Raw genomic sequence first — 18,928 nt, forward strand, 5'->3', positions numbered from 1 at the left:
AATTTAATGTTGTACTTAAGTAAAAAAAAAAATGCTTGGGTACAGATTGTTATAAGTCTATCAGTTGTTTACACTTGTGATCACATGGCTGACTATAATCTGTGGCTTACTGCTGCCCGGCATCATAAGATGATATTATACCTCATATTGCTAGCCCAGAAAAAGATCAAAATTCAAAATTCGAGCTGTAGTTTCTATTGAATGCATATTGCTTTCGTACCATCATAAAGTTGAAAAACTGTAAGTTGAGCCATTGTAAGTCAGGGACCATCTGTATTTTATTCATTCTCATGTCTTTAGAGCTTACCTTTTTTGTTACTCCATAAAGTCTCCTAGTTGTATTTTGAATATTGGTTTATTCTGTGTCTATATATATACAATTAGGATTTCCCAGAATATGTCATTTGGACTTTGTGTTTTGTTTAATGTTGTTTGTTTTATTTTAGCTTAGAATCCTTCAGAATAGTTGCTTCAGGGTGATTAAATAGAATTGAATAAATTGAAGACCTTGATCCAGAAGCATATCCATGTGGGTCAGGAAGGAGATAGCTGAGTTGGTGCTTTGTGACAGCAGAATCACAGATATCCCAGTGACAAAGCAGGACATGGAACAGTGCTTATTATTACAGAAACTACCCAAACAAAGAACATGGTCCTGAAAATCAACTCTGAATCTATAAAATAGAATTCAGTACTTCCCTTTTTCCTTACAGTATCTTAACAAATAAAAAGAAATAGTATCATTTATGCAGCATTGCACTCCCATCTAGTATTTTTGCAAAGCAATAATAGTTTTAATAAGTGTGCTGCCAAACATAAGTTTTTGTGTTCAAATAAATTGGGCCAATGCTAACTTTGGCCAGAATTTCTCTAAGGACTTCTCACCACCTTTATAGGTAATGTGCATTGTGATTGTTCTAGAAAATAATACAATACAAAGTGTGTCCTAAATACATTTGACTAGGGTACCTTTCATCCTGAACCATCCATTAACATCTCTATAAACTGGTGTTCTGAGGTCAAGGCATGGCAGAGCCCTGCTAGAGTCTCATGAAGACTCTATAGACCTCAGCCTATAGCATCCTGTGCATTTTACTCGGTGTCGATTTATTTGCCTCAATCATGAACCACCAAGAATAGTCTTGTACTAGATATTAGGTAAAAGTTAGTTCCCAGACTTAAGGATGTTGTGAACTAAAGCAAGATTAGCTTTGATTATTACTGTTATTTTTATTATTGTTGTTATTATTATTATTATTATTATTATTATCATTTTGAGAGAGAGAGAGAGAGCATGAGCAGGGGAGGGGCAGAGAGGGAGAGAGAGGATCTTAAGCAGGTTCCACACTGTCAGCACAGAGACTGAGGTGGGGCTCTGAACTCATGAAATATGAGATCATCACCTGAGCCAAGATCAAGAGTCAGATGCTTAACCAACTGAACCACCCAGGCGCCTATATTACTGTTACTTTTAAATTAAAAGTCTTACTGTGCCACTGATTAGGTATGTCACTTATCATATCTAAGCCTCAGATTCTTCTTCTGTAATATGGGGATAATAAACCTTCAAGGAAGAGACCTCGTCTGTTTCTTTTTTCTCTTTAATAATTAGTATATGCAGTGTTCAGAATTTTTGCTAGGTAAAAGAAATTATGAGTGTATGTGTGTGTGTGTGTGTGTGTGTGTGTGTGTGTGTGTGTATCAACAAAACTTTGAGAAATAATAAAATTAAGTCCAATATGGAACATTCCTGTTTGGACCTGAAGGGTCCATTGTGAAAAACAATGAAGATATCCACGTGGATTTTTTAGTCTATGAAAATGTCTCAGAAGAGGTTCATTGAGCCTGAACTTGTGTTTATGCCATAACTTTTCACAAATACTGTATTCTGCTACTGGTTGCAAAGATTAAGAACCTTCATTTTACTTAAAGCACATAGAGTTTACACATGTATAGACTGAAAGATAATGTATTTACCCTCTTCTGCCCAGAGTTTGTCCTGCCGTTGATCTTAAATGCCAACATATTAATATAATGCAGTGTGGCACACAAAACAGATAAAGCTGTTCAATATGGTAACAACATGTTATTTTTACCTGGACAGTCTTAAGTCTGTAGTCCTACAGAAAATCAGATGCTTTATGAATATCCCATGAAGAGTTTATGATCTAGATATTCTCATTTTTTAAATTACTTGATATATTTGTCTATGTGGAGATATATCTTGTTTTTTATAAGGTATGATTGTGACCAGCTGAGGAATTACATACAGTCAGCTATAGTTGAGTACAGATGTTTTTCAATGTTTGTAAGTATTTGAGGAGAGTTAGGAAATAATCTGTATTTACCGTATTGTATTTCAGTTCCACTCTCCTTAACATGTATTATATAGAACTTAGATCTTCAATACAGTATTGATTATTACTTCAAAGTGCACTTGTAAGAGATTTGTGGTTTGAAATCAGATTTTTTTTTCATCAGTTACTAGGACTGTAGAGGAAAAGAAAAACCCATATTTTCCAGGATATTTTATGTGATTCCTATTTCAACGTTAATAGTATTGTCACTTGATTGTAATCTGTACTTTCTGGCTTTTCTATTAGTACTGAAATTTAACTTGGAAATAAAAAAATTTGGTGAAGTAGAAGCCTTACATTGTGATTTAGGAATTTAGTTTCTAGACAAGTCAGTCTTGGTATATACTTCCATGCCTGTTTCTATAGATGGTTGATTCTCTTAGAGTGTTATGGTCACTTCTCAGATTTGTTTTGAAGTACATGAATATGCTTTAGGAAATGTGAAATACATGTATATACCTTATTTTTACTATTTACAGCATTCTCTGTATTAAAATTTAAAAAAGTAATGATTACTTGAAGAGTAATATGCTAAAAGTAAAATACATAGACCTGTTTGTGTTAATGAAAAGACTGTGTTATGATAGAGGAAAAATACAGTTCCTTCCCCTGCTCCCCCATAAAGTAGGAGTATGCATTCCATCTAAAAGAAGATATAGTTCTTCATAGTCTGGAAATGCAGGTCCCATATAGTAGGGAAAAAAAAACCATATAAAAAACCCCATATAAACCCATGTATGTGTGTGTATGTGTGTGTGTGTGTGTGTGTATGTATGTATGTATATATATATACACATACATACATATATTATATTTAAAAGTGTTTGCCTCTGCTTGGAAAATACCACAATAGGAAGAGAGAATCTACCTTTAATAGTTTATGTAAATGGGAGGAAAATACTATATAAAGAAAATGTGCATATGTACAAAGATAGCCTAATTTCAAATATTTCTTCAGAAGAAACAAAAATTTTTCTTCAGAAATCAAAGATATAATAATAAGAAACTCACATTTAATTGATTTGAATAGTACTAAACAAAAAGCAGAAGAGTTATGTTTTAAGAAATCATCCTATGGGCCAATGGCCATTTTGTTGTCATAAAAACCCTTTATTTAGCCCTCTCCACAAATAAGCTCCCAGCAGGAGAAAGGCCACTAGTTAGAGCAATTTGGAAGATAAGTAAACAGAAGGAATGGCTAGGAGCATAGTGTCATCTGGCAGAGAGCTTATTTCCTGAATCCTGTGGATCTGGTTAAAACCCAACAGAGATGTCAATATGCTTCTCCTCGGTAAATGCTACCAGTCTCCACACCACCAGGCCCACTGAGGCTTGGGTACAGTATTTTATCCAAGCAGTCCTTTGCATAGCTGCACAGTGCCTGCAATGACCTACGTCAGTCATACAAAGCGATTTTCTTACACCAATATTTTCTTTCAGTTTCCATTTTCTGCTGCTCCTGACCCATGGGTTGTTGCTGATGTTCAATGATGTAAGCAGAGTGGTGGAGGCACTTTATGCTCTTCTTAGATAATATCTTGAATTTGTTTAAAAGCACAGCTGAAAATCCCCAGGCTGAATTTCTTTACAAGTTGCTGTCATGTGTGCACCTGGGAAACCCATCTCTTCAGAAGGGTGGGAAGAAGTGAGGTCTGTTGATTCCGAAGAGGGAACAGTCGAGGCCGGAGGAACAGGTGCTGGTAAGCAACAATGAGTTTGGGGCATGGGAATTCATTATATTTAAGAATTGGACACAAACATATTTAACACACCCTCTGTATCTATATTTTCAGTATAAATATTCCCATTCTGTGTGTGTCAGGTGTAGAGTGATTTTGTTCCATTTTCTCAACAAAGCAAAGTTTCTAGATACCAACTTTATCTTCATTATTTTTCTCTGAAAAGCGATGATTATATTTGCAACATAGCCCTAAAGATTGTAAGATGATGAATCACATTTGTGATTTATTTTTTGGCATAATAGCCAACCCCAAAAAGATGTAAAGATGAGAATGTCAGTATTCTCTGAAAATAAGGAAGAGGAATAGCAAGCTGTTTAATTGTGCGTGAGTTTTGTTTGGTGGTCAGTGTATTCCATGCTTTGCTACCTCATGCTAATACAGAGAGTGAGAAATGTTTAACAAATTAAATTCACCATTAGTGGATAGTTCAATGCAAATATAGGAAGTTTGAGTCACTTTTTCAAAACAATGGATCCTGGGTTCTTGAAAAGAGCTGAAACCCTTCCACAAACACACAAGCCTTGACGTGGGCCATGGTATCACAAGGTCAAATGGTGTATGTGAAGCTGGCTCAAAATTACAATTGATGTTAGGTTTTATGTGTTCTCTCTCTAGGGAAATCAGTCTGCTGGTCTTTGAAAGGCTGTGGAATCACAGCCGAGTGGGAGGGTATGAAATATATAACCCCAAGGTGGGATATGGTGGTTCAAAATGGACAGAGTGACAGAAATGCTTTAAATAAGTAAATATTGTTAATATAAATTTCTGAATTGACAAGATGAAAATGGAAGGATTTTTTTCTACTTATTTGTGGACAGTGTCCTCAGTGACTGACACTTGTTTCTATCATAGAATATCCAAGTATGTGGTACTCAGAAATAAGTGGAAGGGTATTTTAAAATAAAGTCATCAGCCCCTTCTCACATTGATTCTGTATTTTAACTCTGTAATTATGAAAGCTATGTACATCATTTCGGAGACCTTATTTGGTTTTCCAAGTATCTTTTGTTAGAAATACAATTTGTTACCATTTGATAAATTTCTTATGGAGGCACTTTAGGGAATCAAAGATAATTATACCAAATTAGTATCAATTCATGACATGGAATAAGAGAAAAATATTAGACCAGTAGCATTCAAAACAACTTTATAATTTGCAGTACATTTTTACCAGTTAATAACTCAGAAAAAAAAAAGAAATAGAAAATACAACAAAGAAATACCTCAAAGAAAGTACAACAAAGAAATTCACATGCAGTGAATTAAAATATTTTAATTCAGTTGACTTAGCGTACATAGGTCTATAAGATCATAGATTTTTACATTTCAGTGAAATAGAATTATATAGTACCACTTATACCTAGAGGAGATTGGTAAATTGGTTGTTGAAAGTTTGACTCTCCTTCCATATGTTCTCTTCAGTGTGCTTGCTGGGCCAGCAGATCTGTCTGACTCCAGATGTAGAAAATAGAGGTAGATGATTGTAGGCCCCTCCTGCATCACTGTGGTTTTCCACACCAAGTCACTGGCACTTTTAACTTTGAGGTAATCTGTCAAAATAATTACAGTGGCTCATATATACCATGTTGTATTGAAAAGCTTTTGCATGGACTTTCAAGTCAGACAAAGTCAAGTCCAAATTCCAACTTTCCTCCTTAAAAACCATGTGACCTTGGGCAAGTTAATTAGCTTTTCTGAGCTTCATCAGCAATAAAGGGTAAGTAATATTGATTTTGCCATATATCTACGAGAATTCCATGTAGTAAGTAAAATTAACACAGCACAATATTTGGCACATAACAATCATTCAAATAATATTTATTTCCCTTTCTCTTTTCTCAGCAACAATTTGGCCAGTCTTTAACTTAAGCCAGTTGCAAGTTTGAGATAAAGAAAAACCAAAGATTCTAAATAGAGGCTAAAGTCATGTTCTCTTCAGGGGAAGAAAACATTCGCATTTGCTGATTTGTGTGAGACTGATATTTGGCAGTTGATTTGGTGATAGTGAGATGATCCATGGTTCAGTGTTAACTTTTTTTTATCAATTATTTTTGACAAGTATATATATTTTCATTTAACACAGTGAGTTTACTTTAAATAAATGAAAGATGGTTCTTAATTCTTCTATTATCGTTTGATCATTTAATTTTTAAAACAAACTAGAAGCAGTCTGCCTCTAGTTTTCAGTTCTGTAATACATGATATGGGGATGATAAAGTGAGTGTAGTGACCTAACAGAGGATAATGATTCTGTCTCAGTGAGAAATATCTGTAAGTTGTGACAAAGACTATGAGTTGTGAATCTACAGGGATCAAAAACCTACATCTTTTAAAGCGTTGAATATAATACGAGCCCCACTCCCCCCCGCCGACAAAGCCTATTTGGAGTTGTCTTTTGTCCCCTGGAGTTGAGCCACTATTAGCTCTAGGCTGGATATACAGGAACACTTTTGTCTGTGTTCTCAATAATGACTCCTGTACTCCTGGTTTATGCCTCCTGGTGCCAGTTGTTGTCATTGGACTGAGTAAGATCTCTCAGGGAAACTGCAGGGGAAATGATCTGTTACACAGAGCGTGGCAAAACCATTGCCAGTGATTGATAATGGGACCAGATCATTTCAGGTGAGTTTTCTGTGGCCCACAAGCCAGCAAGGCTTGACTTTGTTATCTTAGTCCATGAATATCTCAGTGCAATGTCACTGGGGGGATAATAGGAGGAGCTCTTCAAGCATATGCCCGAGTCTTTTCTCCCTGTGCTAGTTTTAAGGGACCACAGCATTTTGTTTCATTTCGTGTCTCTGCCTACAGGAAGGTAACATCTTCTGTGCATTGTTTCAGGAAATGGTTAATTATGGACCTACCAGAGCTTTGGTGTTTGCTACAGTGGAAACCTCTTTCGTATAGCAGAGAACACTATAGATTAATGCGGTAATCAATGAGAATCTGTACACTGCAGAGATCTGTTTTGATGACAGCAGCACTTATGGCCTTGTTTAGTGTCACCGTTGTATAATGTTGGACACTGCAGGCTTTTTTTGGTTTTGATTTAGAATGCAAGGACCATAGGGAATTTTATTTAAAATGTCTTTTGCATTTTTTGTGGATTTTTTATTGTGTTGTGGATTTGCTGCTTTTGCTAGCTAGAATTTAGTGATTTGATGCCAGTAGCATTTATTTAACCACTCCTATGCTGCTGTTATGTTTGCTGGGTTTCTGCAGTTTCTACTACTTCATACGTTGCACTCAGGAACAGGTAAACTAACCTATATTAATCTTATACATAAATGTAAAATTAATGGAATATATTGTTTAATTATCCCAAGAGTAAGATATTAAAATGCTTCATGTAGATTTTATAAATATAGAATAAGGAATAGTTTACTTTTAACACGGCAGTTACACAAATGTATCATCATTTTAGAATACAATGGTGATCATCGAGTTGCATTATATGAAGTTATTTTCATGTTTCATGTTTTAAATGACTATCTGAAGTGTACGTTAAATTATCTAAATTTAGTATTTAACTTTCAACTTGATATATATATAACTTTCAACTTTATATGTATATAATATACAGTTCATTCAGAAAGTACATATTTTCCATTTCTGATTGCCTAAAGGCAGTTGTTTTTCCTGTTTACTTAATTTCACTAAAATTAGAAAGCTTCAGAACTTAATCTTCTTAAAAATAGAAAGATACCAGTTTCTGTATAGATTGTTATTTTGAAGTGTTTAGACAAAGGCTGCCAAGGCCTGGTTTCTCTTGGTCGACAGTCCTGAATTTTAGAGCACAGCATGGATTGCCAGTGTTTCTGTGACATTAAGCTGTGGACTAAAAGGAGAACTGTCCAGATAAAGGGAAAGAAAGCCCAGAGAGAAAGAAGGAAAGGAAAATACAGTCTTTTGGGTCAGAGATTTGGATGTGTGACCTTGGGGCGACAGAGTTAACTAACCCCTCCTGGCCCTTGTTTCCATTCTGCCAGTTTGAAAAAAGACTACTGTTATCGGTGGGAGAAAAACAATGTTTTTCAGGTCCTCAGGATCGTCTGATGATGATTTCTGTGTATAAAAAGACATTGTTACTAAATTTTTAAAAGTATACATTTTTCTTAATACAGGGAGGGAATAGAGCTTTTTTTTTTTTTTTTTTTTTTTTTTTTTTTTTTTCTTTTCAGTGTTTTAGCAGCTGAGGCTTTTCGGAAGGGAGATTATGACTCTTTTAAATTAAACGGGTAAATCTGTTGGCTTCATTGTTACTATTTTGCCAAATTGGCATTGGGCAGGTTTGAAATGTCCTGAGGGCACTTGCTGTTAGACTGTAGTCCTTTGGTGGGGGTGGTCGTGGAGGGAGGAAAGAGGCATCTCGAGTTGTGCAGCAGCAGGATAAGGTCCTGGATGCAGAGGCACTGGGGCTCTCTGAAAGCCTGCCAGGGACACGAGCTCTCCTGGCTACTCCTCTGCTCCCTCTCAGGTACAGCAAGTACTGCTGAGAGCAGCTAAGGAAAGCGCCTGCATGCTCTTCCCAGCAGATGACTTTCAGGAGGTCCACTTTGTGCTGAGGACAAGCTTAAAATCCAAGAGATCAGAGGCAAATGGAAAAGAAGCAACCAGGCACCTTCTGCTTGCAAAAGTATGAATCATATTGCTGTCTATCAAATTCTAGTTAACATTCGTGACAAATTAAACCTGTTCTTTCTAGAGGATAGAGGATTTTATCGTAAACTGAGGCATGTACTTGCAGAGTGGCTGTTGTTGCTACTTGATAAAGATCATGAATTTCATGTTCATGGTCATACTTACTGTGTCTTCTTAATGACAGACATCCACTAATTTGAGAGGAAGACTGAAGCAGTGACGGTTCATGCTCCCATACATTTGCATCTGAGAGATGAGAGGAAAATAATGTGATTGATTTCTCTATCTAGCTCTGGGGAACCAGTTTATTTGCGCTTATAGTTTCTACAAATATATGTATGAGGGGAATAACTTCATTAGTGAAGTGATTATCATACAGAAGGTTGCCCACTCAGTTCTCTTCAAACTTTGTGATACTCTTCGTTATTAACCCATGGTTAAAAAGCTCTTCAGGAGAAGGAGATACTTTCATTTGGAAGCATTGTCTGTGAATGGCCCTTAGGAATATTATGTTACAGAAGTGATGGAAGTCATTTGGAAACCAAAGACAAAATTAATCTCTGTGAACAGCAAGTATATATTCCGAGTAATTCTGGAGTGTTGTGGAGAAAAAAAATTTCTTTACCATTCATAATTCTTCTAGCTTATCCAATAATTAAAGTGACATGAGACAGATTAACAGGAGAAAAAATAAAACAAAAAATAAAGTTTAATTACATGTGCCTGAGACCCAATAATGAGACTGAGACCTAGAGAAATGTCCAAAGCAGGCAATTTTTATACCTTTTAGACAATTTTTTCCCTAGATGAAATGCTTTTTATTTTTAGATCAATCAAAAACATATTATAAAAACCCTTTAATATACAAACTTCAATCACAACAGCAACCATGTAGCAATGAGGGGATGGGACATGGTGGGAGCATGTCAGGGGGAGGGTTGGTTTCTGGGGTCCCTACTCCTTCCTGTGCCTGCAGTCACTCTGTGACCTGTGGCCTCTGAGAGCATGTCTTAACAGAGGGCAAATCAAAGCAGCCCCAGAGACAGAGAGGCCTTGATGGTGACACTGAGACAGACTGAGCACAGCAGGCCCCTTCAAGATGCCATCTTCCCACTGAGGTGGCCTCCAGGGAAAGCCAGATCCAATTAGGAGGTAACAAGGTGACTGGGAGGAGAGTCAAAAATAAATGAAATAAATATTTCTTCTTCTCAATTTTCTAAGGCCATGAAGATTAGAAAGTGGCATGTTCAATTATAAAAATATAGAAACCAGTGAAGAATTACTAATTATCTATAGTAATATTAATAATCAAAAAGATTATTACTCTATTCAGCTTCACACCAATAAATGGGAGGCTAGTGAAATGGGTTTAGATTTTGGATAGCCAGCTTCAAGTAGGCCATCTTTTGTCTTTAAGAAGGTAATTGTCATATAATGAGTTGGTCAATTCATTGCAGAAACACAACCAAAAAATTTAAATGCCTAGTTTCTGTAAACCTTCCTAGTTTCAAGGAAGGTTTTATGTGAGCTGTGGGTTTTAAAGACCAGGAGGATAAATTTCTTATTCTGACAAACTGTAAATATTGAACAAATTGCAAAGCTGACTTCAGTAATGCGGGGATATTGGTTGTAACAGTTGTGGGCTCTAACAAACATATTTTCAATAGTATAATATCTGTCAGATATTTTAGACTTATTAATAGCTTTTGAACTTTTATGTGGTAACAAGAAACTGTTAGCCTTGCAATGTTTGTTTGTTTGTTTGTTTGTTTTACCATCTTTAAAGAATGCTTAGCCCTTGAAGCTTATTCTTAACTTCTAAGCAAGTCCAAATTGGAACGATTGTTTTATCCACTTTGAAGTTTCACTTTAATTCCGAGATTATGTTTTCTAATAGTTTATTTAGATTACACAAAGTTTTTTTTCTATATTTTCTTTTTTAGTCAATGTCTTCAAAGTTGTTTAAGACACTCATCAGGAAAGAGATATTAGCACATCTGTATATAGTATTTTCTTTGTCTATTGATATGAAAGTCTTTTCAAATATGATTCATTAACGTCCTGAAAGCTCATAAAAGTGCTTTCTGAGATGAATTTCTTTGCTCTCTGCATGTAGTCATAAACTTCATTTTCTTTGAGTATGGTTTCTTGATTTCCTAAGTGTCTAGCTTAAATAGGGTTCTTAATGAAAGCATACTGCTGAGGCTGAGGACCTGCAAGAGAAGATAATTCTGGAAACTAAAGGTAAAGCACCAAGGCAATATAGAAGTGTCCCCAGTCTGAGTCACCCCTTCATCCAGACATTTTAACCATTTGTTAGTAATTTGGAGAGCGATCATGGGCCAATCAGAGAAATAAAGGAAGCAGTGGACTCTCACAGAAATGTACTTACTGCACAGAAAATTTTATTTATATTTTAAAGAGTATACGGATCCCCTAAACTAATTGTGGATCATATAAAAGGGTTCACATAACTCAGGTTATAAAGTTTGCCTTAAAGATCATAAAAACAAAATGCTTTCTACCACATCCTGTGGTAGAAAAAGTTTTGCCCTACATGAAGGTAAGCCATTTTGCTTCAGTGGTTAGTAAATAAACCCAAAACTTACTTCAAAATGTTCTTGCTTAAGAACACTTCGTTATCATTTGAAATTTTCATGTTATTCCACATTATACTGAAAAATCCACCCAATCCTGACTTTCCAAAAGGTATATAAATGATTAGATACACTGATATGAGTAAAGAGACTAGAAATGACAGACAATTCAGATACAACATAGAGTGCTTTCATATTCAGATGAATAGGGGACTGTACTTTATAGGGACGCACATTATTTCATCTGTACCTGAAGGGCTTAGCTAGGGTTGTTTCTGTTCAGAATAGCTTAACCGAGACTAGATTTTTTTCTGACATTAGGCTTCCTTGACAAATATGTTGTGATTCCCTGACTTCAGAGGCTAGTCTTGCTCTAGATCAGGCATTTAGTTATTGAGATCTCTATGTAAGGCTTCTTTTAGTCTATGAAATTTTATTGTAATCAGAGCTATTCATTGAAGACAAGAAGGTAATGGAAAAAATGAGCACAGAATAAGAGCCTCCAAAATATCTATTTAATCTGAGAGACTTTTAGAGTGTTGGTAAGAAACCTATGGTTTATAATGAAGAGAAGGATATCTGTCTGTGGAATTTTAGCTTGAAGCTGTCCCTTTTGAGTTTGCTGTACAGAGTCTTGGACATACCATCTTTACTCTCCACATTTGCCTAGGCTGGTTTATAAAGCTAAATTGAAATGGGTACAGTTTTCATGCCTGTGAACTAAGTGCACATCTAGATGTTTGACCTAAAATATGATGCATGATAATTACACCGAACAAAGATTATAGTAGGCCCAAAGATCTGGAGTGTGTGTGTGCATGTGTGTAATTTTTTGTCATCAAAACTATTAGTGTATCACTTTGGAAAACAAATGGAACTATAAAAATTCTTAGTAATACATGAAATTATAAAGTCTAGCAAGACGTTGTCTTTTCATTGTTTTTATCCTTTTCAACAGTAAAAAATGCAAATAGCCAGGCTGGTGTAATATAGTTTCTCATTTGAAAAATGAATTTTTAGTCATTAGAATACAGTTGCAACAGTTTTCTAAATCTATTGAAATATCTATAAACATCAATAAAATATATATCAAACATCAATAATAAGAATTTTATACCTAAAACTAAACGCTACTTACAGTCTTACCATATAGAAAGTGAGGTTGAGTTTAGGGGATGCCAATTGACTGGCTCTTTCCTTTTTCAAATGGAGATGAGTGTTTAATTTGAGTTAAAGTATATATAAAATAAATATGCCTTTATATTGTGGGAAAGATTAGGATAAACTATAATTTGTTTTCTTAATATTGGAGATATTATAATCACACTAATAATTTGATATTTCTCATGGTTTTCATCCGTTTCTTCGGTTCATTTTTGCTGTGATCAGTAAGACAGTCTAAAATTTGGGTTGATATATATGGAAATCAGATGCAGTATAATGATCTTGAGTTGGTAAAATCATTGGAATTATTTGATCAATCTTAAATGTACTCATATTAGGAGAAAATATTTAAAGATATTTACTATCTTTTTAAAAAATGTTAATTTTTGAGATAGAGTGCAAGCAGGGAGAGGCAGAGAGAGGAAGAGAGAGAATCCCAAGCACAGAGCCCTATGCAGGCTCAAACTTATGAACTGTGAGATCATGACCTGAGCCAAACTCAAGAGCTGGACACTTAACCAACTGAGTCATCCAGGCACCCCAACAATATTTACTATCTTTGTAAATGATATCACTATGTCTTACTTAGGAAAGATTTGTTACAGATTTATAAAATTTGTATCAGAAAATACATGTGAAAAATCATTATTCTTAATTAACAGTGTTGAAGTAACAATTTGATCTTTTTCATAAAAGAGTTCAAAGAATAATGTAAATTTTCAGATTTAATGTCACTGAAAATTTTAAATATCAGTGCAAATAGTGGTATTCAATTTCAGTTTTTTTCACCAAATAGTTATAAATTCACAGTTTAATTCAGTTACACTATCATCCCCTAGACAAGTTTTGTTGGCTTTGCTCTTACTTAAAAAAGCATTAATTTTGATTAAGAATATTTAGAAGACATTTAAACCACTCTGTGTGTAGGAATTTTTACAAAGAACAATTAACTCCGTATTTCCCATTTTTTGTACTTCATTCACAAAATGTCAAGAAATAGAACATTCAAAGGGAGAAAATAAGAATTAATATTTATTATGTATTGAAACCTTACTTTAATACACCATAAAACTAAAGCAGTATTTGATAAATAGTTAATACATGTCTGTTTTTGTTGCTTTTATGAGTAATGATTTAATTTTGGAATGGTGAAAACTCATTCTCAATAGCTGAGTTTTCCTATATGCAAAACGTTTGCCAACCAGCTTGTTGTTATTGATGTTACTTGTTTACATTATTTTAATTAAAATCTTTTTGATCAGTATTGTATATTAATCTATCATTTTTTGTTTTAAATAAACCAGGAAAACTGAAAAGGATATTTCATCCTGTCTTCTTTAAAGTTTATATGCCATAAAGTAATTTTTTTTGGTCCATTAACATAATGGATATTGTTATTAGGTTGCCCCTTAGTATAGCTATGTTCATCGTGCTACTCAGGTATCACAGCATTGAGGGCATGTATACCCTTCACCAATTTGTTTGATTTTTTTTCCCTTGTCCCTTTTTTTGATTACCCTGCCCCTTTCCTTGTGAATTCTTACTACTGTCAGTGTGCTTTTCCTTGTGGACAATATGCATCTTCAGTGGTCCTGTGGAGTTGAATAACAGAGAAACTCTTAGGATTGTGACTGTAAAATTAGTGGGTTTTTGGAGGAATAAAGTCTAGGAACTCAGATTTGTGATGTTATTTACTTATTGATTTATTTGCTAGATGAGAAGCCTTTTTTTTTTTTTTTCACTTGCTTTCCATTCTTTGCAAGATTTCCAAATTGGTAATTTGCTGAGATAATGTACTATTTCCTGAATTCTGCTGTTCAAGCTGTGGATAAACTAACACCTGTACATCAGTTGTATTTTAGTTACATTGTTTCTCATTGAATCAAAGGTATTTTGAGATTAATGGGTGGAAAATTCTGTATTTAATGAAAACAGTTATAATAAATATATTAAAATATGCTTTGTGCATATTCATTTAATTTTATTTCAATTCCTGCTTTAAAGTCTACCCTAATACCAAAAGTGACTTAAGGTATCTACCAAAATGTAAAAATAGAGCCACATGAAATAAGTTAAAAATGTGTAGAAAAGATTGGTGAGGAAAAATAAGGGTAGAAAATTCGGCTGCAGATTTAACCATAAACATTCTAACATACATGCTTTGAGAAAAGTGACATCAGTTACAAAACTTCAGCTTCCATTACATAAAAATAAACCAGTTAAGTGCACACTAATTTTTCCTGATAGTGACACCAGAGAGAAGTTTCTTTTGTGTAGTTTCACAGAAAAGATAATCATCATCAGAGCATGATCCTTGTGAGTGACATCATCACCATGATCTCTATAGTCGTATGTTCAGGGACAATGTATGGAAGGAATTGTGGAGGCAGTGAGGGGAAAGGGACTGTATAGAGATGTAGTGTATTCCAGGTGCATGGTTGTGTGATGTTCTGGAGTAATTCAGAGTTAGATTGTAGAATATCTAAGTTGATTTACTGCATATCCCTCACAAAGACCTCTGTAGATACTATTGCTTTAAGCTAAAAGATTTCAAAAACACTGGAGAAACATTGTATTCCTAAATATATTCCCTCTGAAGTGCACTTGGGAGTAGTTCAGTGCAGCTGGGTAATTGTGGAAATTGTGGATTAAAACAGCCAGGCGCATGGGACATGGGATTGCCTTGCATTCCTGAATAGAAGTCCACCCCGTTCTTCTCAGGAGAGCATCTGTGACCCAGCCAAGAAACTATGTTGGGCCCTTTAAGTCTTTTTAAAGTAACAACTTCTGTTATGAAAATGTTATCTAAAATGAAGCTATTTTGGAAACAAAATTTTAGACTCGTTTATCCAACCCTTTAATATTTAGAAACTCTGGAAGAGAAGTCCTTTCTTGAGTCAGTAGGTTAATCTTTGACCAATTTTAACTTAGTTTGCTTTATAAAAATAAGTGTAGACGTGATCTAAATCCATTGTGAATATTGCTCCTTCCTTCTGTGCTTTTTCTTTCCTGATTTATCTTCCATCATACGGAATTGGAGTATGGTTGAAAGCTTTATATAGCTTGACCACTTTTGTACTGTGGCAGAGATTTAGACAGTGACCTTGTGCTGCTTTCCTGTGGCTATAATTTGAAGGTTTATGAATATGGATACTTAACATTTTTCTCTAGAATACTGTTGAGGCATAAAATGTTCTCCAAATTTCTATGTCTAATGATTTCCCACTGCCAACAAAGGAATATCCAACTTAAAAAGAAAAGTCTTTTAATATATCTATAAATTGTTTGAGTAGCCAACATAAAAACAAGCAAATAAAAAAGAAAGAAAGGGAAAAACCCTAATTTTTACAGTAACTTTCTTTGATAGCGCTCTGGGTTTAAAACATGTTTATATTTCCAAAAATGTTTGCTAGGAGTATATTTATTTTCTACTATTTTATAGCTTAATACATATTTTTAAATGATAAGCAATATCAGTCCCCCATAAGTGCTTCCATTTTGTTCTGTATACCCTTAGAATTCACCTTTATCATCATTTGGCTATTATTATTGTTATTTATATCACTAAAATCATGATAATGTGTCTCCATATTTTTTTATTTCCATGTCTTTGGGATGTAGGGGCAGATAGAAGTTGACATTCCAGAATTATTATTGCAAACTAATATTGTTTTATTAGTGTTGCCTGGGTGTGAGGTCTGGATAAAAACTAACATTTTCCTTTATCAAATATATTTACATCTAGAGTGCTTTCTTGTAATGTCTCTGCTGTGAACTTGCCCAGCACTACAGTTTCTTAAACCTGTGGTTAACATCCAGTCCCCAAACAATGAAAACATATAAACCCCGATTTTTTCCACAGGGTTTCCTGGCTGGTTATTCCGAGGCTTTGCACGTGACAACCTGTTCTCCCACGTGAATGGAATACTCAGTGTCAATGTGGAAGCCTGGTCAGTTGGAAAGTTGCAGTAAAATATTTCCCTCTTGTGTGCAGCACTTCCAAAATTATTATTTATGAAGAATCATTGTGTTGGAAGAAAGAAAATAGTTTCCCTAAGATTGTTAATTTTGTGCTTTGCTATCCAGGGTACTTTACTATTATATACTTAGGTTCTATGAAAGATATTTCTCAGTCATTAGGCTTCAAACCATATTTACACATGAAATTTATTCCTCTCTAAACTATTATATGTAGGCATCTTTTTGCCTTAACCTCAATCAATGACCTTAGACTTTTCTTTAGATACATTGTTACTGTCATTTAATACAGATAATAAATACAGTCTATCTGCATTTCCTGAAGACCATAAACATTATTCTAAGGCACAAAGGTGTGTGTGTGTGTGTGAGTATGTGTGTGTGGTTTTATCTTGTTGTTCAAAACTCTCAGGAATTTTAATTTATTGACTTCTGAGTCCTGCAACATCAGGTCAGTGCAGAGATAAAGAATAAGGATGTCATTGAGCATCATGGTGTTTTGGAAGTGTTTTCGAACCCTGAAGCTTCATGTAGTCTCAAAAATCTAAGTGTATATACTTCAAAACTAGGAAAAATTAAGCTCATGAGCAGTGTTAACTATCTCAAATAGCTTTTTATTCCTCAATATCCTTTAGCCTACTTAAAGTAATACAAAATCTTCTGTGCTTTTCCAAAACCCCATCATCCAGGGTGACCCTAATGCATATTTAAACTTAGTTATTTTCTAGATGATTTGGCTAGGAAGAATATAAACTGAAAAAAGAATCTTAGGAAGTTAGGATGCTTGTACTAAATAATTTTTAAAGTATAAAGTAAGCTGGTTTTAAGAAGACATTTTCAAGGGTATCTTGGGTCATCAAGAAAAATGTAAAAAGGGATATAATAGCCTACTTGTTTCATGATACAGAACAATTCAGTCACAAATATTTTGCTGATACATGTATATTTTATTCTCCCACATAAAAATATGATCAAAGAAGAAATGATGAAATATTTATTTTTACATTAAGGATACATTGTACATTCTGATCATATTAATTACTTCACAGTCCAAATATTTTTAGTTAGAGATTAATCTGTATACTTAATATATAGATCACCTGACTGTACTATAAAAACAACCATTTTCTTAATACCTTAGGCTTCCCTTGGCTTTATGGAAATTAAACAGGAAGTTTTATGTTACTTTTTCTGTATATGATGGCTCTTTTCCTCATTCTTTAGCAATTGGGATTAAAGAAATATTCACACATTCTGAACACTTGAGCATCCATTTGCACCAGGCCGATTAATCATTTCTGTAAACAAAATGACTTTAACGTTTTTCTAAGCCTATTTCAAAGTACATTTTGCAAATATTACTGATTTTATATATATATTTTATTTATGATAGCTAATTAATTATAAATGTGATCTCTAACACCATGATTTCATATTCCTAATTTCAGTTGTGTAGTTACATAATAAAATCATTTCTAAAGTCCTTTGTAATTAGCAGAGTTAACATATCTCATTTAATCCCCATGAAACTTTTGCAAGAAAGTGGCATTGTCTCCATTTTATAGAGAAGGACAAGGTCTATAGAGATGAAGGGATATTATCAGGAATGTGGCAGAGTAAGGAATAGAGTCATCGGTCTGTAACATCGAGTACATGCTCTTTTTGCACAATAGCTGGTTTTTATGTTTTATAAGAAACAACGTAAATTATTAGTTTCAGATAAGATATAATGCTATTAATAGAGGAATGAAAATAGAGTGAGGTTCTCTGATTGTTTTCTTTTTTTTTTTAATTTTTTTTTTTAACGTTTATTTATTTTTGAGACCGAAAGAGACAGAGCATGAACGGGGGAGGGGCAGAGAGAGAGGCAGACACAGAATCGGAAGCAGGCTCCAGGCTCTGAGTCATCAGCCCAGAGCCCGACGCGGGGCTCAAACTCATGGACCGCGAGATCGTGACCTGAGCTGAAGTCGGACACTTAACCGACTGAGCCACCCAGGCGCCCCTCTGATTAAGTTTTCAATAAGTAAACCATGGGGGCAGTTTCTTAATTTTTACCTGGCATTAGAATTGACAGAAGGGCTTATCAGTATTATTGTTGGAAATACTTTTTAGTGTCTATTTTTACACTCTAATAAACAACTTGCATTTCTGTGGTGCTTTATAGATTGTAAAGCAATTTCATGTGCTTCACCTCAGGCTACCCTTGAAAGAACAATGGAATGCTATAGGAGTTACCTCTGAAGTTGAGGGATTATCTGAATGACTGAGCTCAGAGCTCAACCAGAGTGTTCATTCTGAGTTCCACATTATTGCTTTGTAGAATTGTGTGGCAATACGGTTGATGTTCCATTAGTTCTCAAATTCACACAAAAATACGCATAATAACCAGAGAAGTATCAGCTCCACCAAATATGTTAGTGAAATTCTAGATCAGGTATAAGCCTATATT

At 34.6% G+C, this 18,928-nt stretch overlaps 1 protein-coding gene across 50 annotated transcripts in view; it reads left to right on the plus strand.

Annotated features, from left to right (window-relative positions):
* RIMS1 (regulating synaptic membrane exocytosis 1) overlaps positions 1–18,928 on the plus strand; it is a 493,071-nt gene that overhangs the window by 288,839 nt on the left and 185,304 nt on the right. For 3 of the 50 annotated variants that reach the window (XM_025925568.2, XM_025925574.2, XM_025925575.2), the window contains exon 1: positions 6,899–7,352. The exons of 24 other annotated variants lie outside the window; for them this stretch is intronic. In XM_025925568.2, the coding sequence (XP_025781353.1) occupies positions 7,298–7,352 (55 nt within the window). In that variant the 5' untranslated portion in view covers positions 6,899–7,297. Of the gene's footprint in view, positions 1–3,670; positions 4,058–6,898; positions 7,353–16,360; positions 16,449–18,928 lie in introns of those variants that run through there. 23 more of the 50 variants (XM_025925552.2, XM_025925547.2, XM_025925553.2 and 20 more) reach the window with 17 other exon arrangements.

The sequence above is a fragment of the Puma concolor genome, chromosome B2, assembly GCF_028749965.1.
Source record: "Puma concolor isolate L17-30 chromosome B2, mPumCon1.1.hap2, whole genome shotgun sequence".
Taxonomy (NCBI): domain Eukaryota; kingdom Metazoa; phylum Chordata; class Mammalia; order Carnivora; family Felidae; genus Puma; species Puma concolor.